Here is a 7812-nt window from a genome sequence, read left to right as displayed (position 1 = left end):
GCTCCTTCCAACGCCCTAACACTCCATCAGTTGAGGTCAACAACGTCCCCATCCTTGCTGTACTTGCTTGGATGGTTCCCTGCTTCCCCCTCCTGAGGTGTCGAACAGTCTTCCAGAACAACTTTGGTGCCGCCCGAAAGTCGTTTTCCATGTCTTCTCCGAACTTCTCCCACACCCGCTGCTTTGCCTCGGCCACGGCTGAGGCTGCTGCACTTCGGGCCTGTCGGTACCTTGCTACTGCCTCTGGAGTCCCCCCGGGATAACAAATCCCTGAAGGCCTCCTTCTTCATTCGGACGGCTTTCCTGACCACCGGTGTCCACCAGGAGGTTCGAGGGTTACCGCCCCTTGGGGCACCTAAGACCTTGAGACCACAGCTCCCTGCCGCGGCTTCGGCAATAGAGGCTTTGAACACCGACCACTCTGGTTCAATGTCCCCAACCTCCACAGGAATGCCCGAAAAGCTCACGCCGGAGGTGTGAGTTGAAGGCCTCCTGAACTTGGGCCTCCTCCAGACGTTCCCAGTTCACCCGAACTACACGTTTGGGCTTACCAGGTCTATCCAGAGGCTTCCCCCGCCACTCGACCCAACTCACCACCAGATGGTGATCAGTTGACAACTCCGCCCCTCTCTTTACCCGAGTGTCCAAAACATACGGCCTCAGGTCCGATGATACGATAACGAAATCGATCATGGACCTTCTGCCTAGGGTGCTCTGGTACCACGTACACTTATGAGCATCCTTATGTTCGAACATGGTGTTTGTTATGGCCAATCCATGACTAGCACAGAAGTTCAGTAACAAACCACCACTCCGGTTCAGATCAGGGGGGCCGTTCCTCCCGATCACACCCCTCCAAGTGTCTCCATCATTGCCCACATGTGCGTTGAAGTCTCCCAGCAAGATTAAAGAGTCCCCTTCAGGAGCCCCATACAGGACTCTTTCCAGGGTCTCCAAGAAGGCTGTATACTCTGAACTGCTGTTTGGGGCATAAGCACACACAAAAGTCAGAGTTTTCCCCCCCATAACCCGCAGGCGTAGGGAGGCGACCCTCTCGTCCACTGGGGTAAACTCCAACAACTAAGCACCCAACCGGGGACTGGAGTATCCCCACACCCGCCCGGCGCCTCACACCTTGAGCAACTCCGGAGAAGAATAGAGTCCAACCCCTATCCAGAAGTAAGATTCCAGAGCCGACGCTGTGCGTAGAGGTGAGCCCAACCAGATCCAACTGGTAACGCTCCACCTCCCGCACAAGCTCCGGCTCCTTCCCCCCCAGATAGGTGACGTTCCACGTCCCCAAAGCCAGCTTCTGATGCCCGGGTTTGGTCCGTCGAGACCCTCTGCTTTCACTGCCACCCTTCTGGCAGCGCACCCGACCCCATTGCTGTTTCCCGTTGGTGGTGGGCCCGCGGGATGGAGAAGCAGAGTTGTTGCCCACGTTGCCTTTGCGGGCTGTGTCCGGCCGGGCTCCGTGGCATTCCGGCCACCAGACGCTCGCCGACGAGTCCTCCTTCTGGGCCTGGCTCCAGAAGGGGCTTCCTCCGGGCCCGGTATCCTCAATTCCTGTGTCTTCTTTCATGAGGTCTTTTGAAGGTCTTTTGAACCAATCTTAGTCTGGCCCCTTGCCTGAGACCAATTTGCCTACCAGGAACACAAGGTTCCAGACAACACAGCCCCCAGGTTCATCAGGGCACACAAACCTCTCTACCAGGGCAAGGTGCTGGTTCTTCAGAGAGGCCTCTCGTGTTTGTTTTTTCAAATCAGCAGCCTTTAAAAATATGTCCTGCTATATTTGATGAATGATACAAATATTTGTTACCACAAGTTCTAAATGGAACTGACACTGTTGGACTCAGTACTAGTTTGACTGCTACCAGAAATAAAGTAAAGTACTTTTACAGTGTACTTTGTGAGTAATCCTCTGTCAAAGGGCCCTCCATAGTACATAATGCATGTTTTTCTGCTATCTTTGATGAATGATACGAATACAATGTTACCATTAGTTCTTAATGAAATGTATTCTGTTTGACTTTGTATTAGTAAGCCTACTACTAACAATACATTTAAGTACTTTTACTGTGTATCTTTTGAGAAATACTCTGTCAAATTCCCCTCCTGAGTACAAGAATGCATGTTTTTCTGCTATTTTAATAAGCTTCAAAAAGCATTTCTTCATGAGACTGATATTGTTGGACAGAGTATTTTAAGAGGATATGATACTGTAGACATATTATCAGCAATACTTCCAGTCAGTACTCCGGCAGCAGCATGTTTATCCCTTGGGAAGTCTTTAGAGACTGGCCTGGACAGCTGATCACAACTAAACCTAACACAAAAAGTAAAGAAAATTGATCAATGATCAGATCGTTCTTTTCACGAATATGAGGACAGTAATGTACAATGTATGTAGTATATTTCTATAAGCAAGTACAAAGATTTCTAAGTAAGGTTAATGTAATAATCAGATAAAAAAAGCAAAACAAGCCACACAGTGGTAATGCCGTTGTATCTTTGATGACCCTTAGGCCACCCTTACCATTACACTACTAATGGTAATGAAATGCAGGCATTAATAGCACTTGACAATCACATTGAAGAACTACGCTGAACTTCAGTTAACGTTAGAGTTGCTTAAAGATATTCTAGAGCCACTGTCTGGCTTGTCCGTTCTGATTTACATTAGAAAAATTGTGTTGGAAAATGGTGCACTCCGTGAAAGAGGACCCACTCCCTATTTAGATATGAAGTGTCCATTATTCATATTTCATATTTTCCTTTTGTAAAACACCAATGAAAACATAGTTATGAATAGTGTTTTCCATGACTGTTAAAATATTCCTTGAATACTAACACACCCTTTAGGTTACACATCACACGTATCAAGTGTAAGCCATGTGCCAGACCTTCAGATATACCATATTCAACAACTATGGTACTTTGAAAAATGTGTAACTCCGTGAAGAAGCCAGAAACACCAAGACTTGATGCTGCATTCTTTTATATTAAATAACATCCGTCATGTTTTTCTACCTTTACAAAATGTGATTCAAACCTCTGAGATTTATAGCTTTGCCTCCCATGAAACCAGGATTGAATTCTGAAATATGGTGGATCCTATTATTAAGGTAAAATGTCATGAGGAACAAGCTCACTGACCCTCTGCTCCGTTACGATCATGACTGTACACCGTTTGTGTCTCACAGCACTTGAAGACATTGTCACCTCTGACTCCAAACATTGCTTTTGGAAAAGCTCCCCTGGGTTAAAACTATGTGTTGACTCTTCCTCTGCCAGGGGCTCCTTAAAAAAACAGGCTGCTTTTATTACTTCTTTGGGGGAGCAGATGTTCATAATTTGGAAAAGTGAAGTTGGTAAAACACGACTCCATGGGTGGCAATACATATAAAACAGTTTGGGAAATATGAAACTCTGTCACTGAGCCAAATGTATCTCTTCCTCTGTTAGAAAGGATTTAACTAATTACTCCAATCACATTCAGAGGTGATGTCTTAAAGGTCCCCTATTATACTGTTTTTCATCAATATATCATAAAGAATTGCTGATTCTCTGTCTGTTACTGTCTTTAGATGAAAATAAGGAGCCCTCCCCACGCCCCTCTGAGAGATATTTGGTGAAAAAGAACACAATGGTGCTCTCGGAGGAGATTCAGGTGATAAGGTGGGGGGGGGGGGTTAATGCTTACACAAGCCAAACAATAGTTATGACATCATAAAGTGGCCAAAATCTGATCAGCTCATTTTCAGACAGGTTTTTATAGAAACGGATCAGGACAAAAAGAGAGAATCTTTGTTCCTGAAACTTTCAGAGTATCTTTACACAGAGGGGACACATGTTGATGTAGAAGAGACATGAAGAAGAGGGGACACATGTTGATGTAGAAGAGACATGAAGAAGAGGGGACACATGTTGATGTAGAAGAGACATGGAGAAGTGGATTTTGCATAATAGGTCCCCTTTAATAGGAACTAATGGATATCACTTTAAAGCTGAAATAACAAGAACAAGTTTTTACGGACTTTATGCTCTTTATCTGCATTGGGAGGATACTGGATTTGGACAAAACAAACAGTTTGCACGCTTTCATACTTTTATTGAATATACAGTTTTGAATAAAGCATTCACAAAATGGCAGACCCTGACGTAATTAAACAGGATTTCAGCACCCGTCCTTTACATACTCTGTCTGTCCTCCAGCTCTCTGTGGTAATCCTTCTTCCTCATCGTTCTCTCCCACTTCTGTCTAAACCAGATGCTTCAGAGCCCAGTTCAGGAAGGACTGCAGGAATGCACCAATACTCGTAATCCAGTCCAGTAAAATCAGTGTGAGTTTAAGGTGAGATGGTATTTTTGTCAGGCAACCTTAAAGAATATAATATGTACATATTTCCTCAAAAATGTGTTAATTGTTGTCACTTACATATCATTTGATAACTATTTTACATGTGAAACAATTGTTACTAGTTGTTAGATGTGATAGATTGTTCAGTGTTCAATCTTAAACTGCTCAAATCAGCAAATGGGCTTCCTAACCACTAAGGGGCTGAAAAAACTGCCCTGATTTAACTCACGCATTTGTTATGGTTTACCAACTATTGGCTACACATCTAACAGAGGGAGAACATTATTACACCACTGGTGTTTTTTTCAAAATCAAAAAACAGTTACCATTTAAAATTCAAATTCAAGTTGAATCTATTTTAATTGTTGTCAATAAATAACAACAAACAGAGGGATCAGCTGTTAGATTTTATACACAGTCTTATTTACCAGCCTGAATGCATTTACGGTAAAATAGTTAGACAAACAAAATGTTCTGCCACTAAAAACATATTGCCTAGGCGGCAAACAAACATGAACAATTCTTGGGTGAAAGATTTCCAGATTTGTGGACTATGTTTAAATAAGACAATACTAAAAACATATGATAACAGGAAGTTACAAAAAATTGATACAAACCATGGAAACAAACTGGAAGCTCATCATCATTTTGGTAATCTCACTTTTAAGGTAACATTATCAAAGGTAATTTAAGTGTAGAAATGTGATTGTTAGTAATTACTAAATATTGGGTTAAAGTTCTAAGACCACAAAGTAAATATTTTACTTGATTCAGGTTAAAGCTTACTTCTTGCCTTTGATTGAATTTACAAAATGTCCTCTCCAAATCTTTTATGATGAGAAACAATTTACATTTGTCTGCACTGCAACTCTTCACATTCCAGTCATTTGGAAGACGACTTTGTCATAAACAGCTTACAATAGTTGCATTCAGGCTCTGATTTGACTTCTTAAGCAACAGCTTGTCAAGCTTGCTTAGTTTGTGACTATCCAGGGAGGAGGCAGTCGTTAAAAAACCACAGTTCGGACTATCTTTTCAATATGTTTTGCCAAAGGGACCGCAAAAATACACGTGTTAATCATAATGTAGCAATTACTTACTGGAAATCACAGCCTAAAGGATCCCAGGAAAAATGGGATTTAAACCTGAAGGAGCTGACTTCTGAGCTGAGTTTAAATTCCTCAGAATTTAAAGAATTGATAAATAAAAATTATAAATGATTTAAAGGTAAAGGCAAATGCTTTTGGAGAAACCTGACATGCTACACCATTCCTTGTCTGAATATATTTTTAACTGAGCTAAATGTATTTTATTTTTTTTAGTATCCCTTCTCATTTCTTCCTGTTATGGCTTTGAGAATGTATTGACAACGATGAGCTAGAGCCCTCAACAAATTATCTTCTTCCTCCTATATTTTTCAATGTATCAGTATGTTAGACTGTTAGGGAACATTGGGCTATAACCTGAGAAGTTGGTAAAGTCATAAAGTGTTGCAAGATGTACAGTACTAACACATTGTTGGTTTCAGTCTTTTCCGGGGAATCGTTGTCAAATGACTCTTTAAATTTAGGTGAAATCATATCACTTTGTTCATACATTATTAAAAAAAAAAAGTTGAATAAAACATGTAGTACATATTCTTCTGCTTTATAATATATTTTTGCACTGTGCATTCATGTATTTCTGTTTGAGTGCTTAAAGCTCAGAGTAAAATAAAAATCTAAAGGTTTGTGAGTGTCATAACATTCCTACAAGCAGTACATCCTGAAAGAGTTTAGGAAAGTTCACTGTGTGGCCGTCTTCTGAAATAAAGTGCTTTCATGCAGTGAATTTTATGCAATGTTTTAAACCAATAATCTCTATAAAAAGATATCTGCATATGAATTCAGAATCTGTCGCCAATGAGACTTCAGTACCAGAAGCCTTCTGGTTTCTGTTTGCAGTCCAAGAAGTGTTGACCAATCATGTTTGAGCGAGCGTTGGTTGCAAACAGTCCGTGTGGAGAGAGGCAGAACAAATTGGATGACATTTCGCAACCCATCGGCTATTTTTCTGAGGACAATTTAGACTTTGATTAGCTTTTTTATTTCATTCATCAGCATTCATACGTAGATATCTGTTCATATAGATTAATTGAAATGTCGTATGGACCTAAAACACCTGCTCTCAAGGTCCTAATCTGACTGTCAATGATGACTGGCGAACTATGGAAGAAGTCAGGATCCGGAATTCCAATATCCGCTGGCAACACCGTAACTGTCGTCAGACCGATAGCCTATAGATTCTGAGATTACCAAACCAAGGCCCAGAAGTTATTCACCTGTCATGCTGTTGACTTCAACTGGCTTGCTTTGGTATAAAGTTTCGCTTTGATAGCTGGAGCTAAGTTAGTCTGCAGCTGGCTTTTCAGCAGCTTGGGTTTCCCATCCGACAGAAGCAGACAGTTCTGAAGAGCCGACACTGGCAGAAAGCACAGAAATCACAGCACACATTGTTTGAAGATTTACAGCTTCCCCCCAGGGGAATGCAGTTAGAAGGAGGACGAGGTCGCTTCTTCTTTCTCTGAGAGAGAAGGAGAGAAGTATCAACAATACATCACCATACTGTTAGAATAACATACAAAAAAGTAGTGCAGTGAGAACAGGAGAAACATTTTGAGTAAAATAAAATATGGAAATATGTATGTGCGTTGGTGACAATGCATAAAAAGGACAGATTGTCAGAGATTTTTACCATAGAAGTTGATTCTGTACATTTTAAATGTATAAAGCAAATAGTCTTAGTCTGGTTAGTTTTTTTGGGTAATACCTTTTTTTGTTTCTTTGTTTTCTTGTTCCTCTTCACTGTTTTTGGCAATTCTGAAAAAGGACATATGAAAATAATGGTGCTTTCAGGAATTTGAGAGAAAGAAAAAAATGCATCATCTGCGTGTCCATATACTGTATAGTTTATCTTCATATAAGTGAATAATCACAGTTAAACTTGCAAACTTACCTACAATAACAACAGGAGGGGGGGCTATGTCAAGGCTTTGAGACAGAGCGTGAGATAACACAACGCTCTTTGTGGTGAGACTCTCATCAGGGATCATGTGTGCGGAGGCAAGGAAGTGATCTGTTGCAGCGAGGACTAAACAGCTCAGCAGCAGGAGGGCATGCATCTTTCTCTGGAAAAGAACACACAAAGAAACTTAAATGTATGTTTTTTTGGAAAGAAGGTGAGAATAAATGATACTCTTACTACAAGGTTTAGTCACTTGAAATAAGCTGTCAGTTGGTCCACACTGAAATATCTCATCAACGTTTCGATATTGGTCTTTAGCCTTCACATTATGTCTTAATAGACACGTTTTGTTGTTGCATGACTGCATACCTATTTGTTGTGGTGATGTGCAAAACAATCTAGGAAAACATCTTATTGAACTAATATTTTTAGTGTCCGTTTTGTAC

At 41.1% G+C, this 7812-nt stretch overlaps 1 protein-coding gene across 1 annotated transcript; it reads right to left on the bottom strand.

Moving 5' to 3' along the window:
* Window positions 1-6036: 6036 nt before the first annotated feature.
* On the bottom strand, window positions 6037-7526 carry LOC104948925 (agouti-signaling protein-like). The gene is made up of 3 exons (XM_010775164.1): window positions 7358-7526; window positions 7172-7221; window positions 6037-6925 (listed from the first exon to the last, which is right to left on the bottom strand). The coding sequence occupies exons 1-3, from the start codon at window positions 7521-7523 to the stop codon at window positions 6770-6772; spliced, it is 372 nt and encodes a 123-aa protein (XP_010773466.1). The 5' UTR covers window positions 7524-7526; the 3' UTR covers window positions 6037-6769.
* Between the last annotated feature and the right edge of the window lie 286 nt (window positions 7527-7812).

The sequence above is a fragment of the Notothenia coriiceps genome, unplaced genomic scaffold (genome assembly GCF_000735185.1).
Source record: "Notothenia coriiceps isolate Sejong01 unplaced genomic scaffold, NC01 NC01_scaffold00015436, whole genome shotgun sequence".
Lineage (NCBI taxonomy): Eukaryota > Metazoa > Chordata > Actinopteri > Perciformes > Nototheniidae > Notothenia > Notothenia coriiceps.
This window is presented reverse-complemented; position numbering and strand designations above follow the sequence as displayed.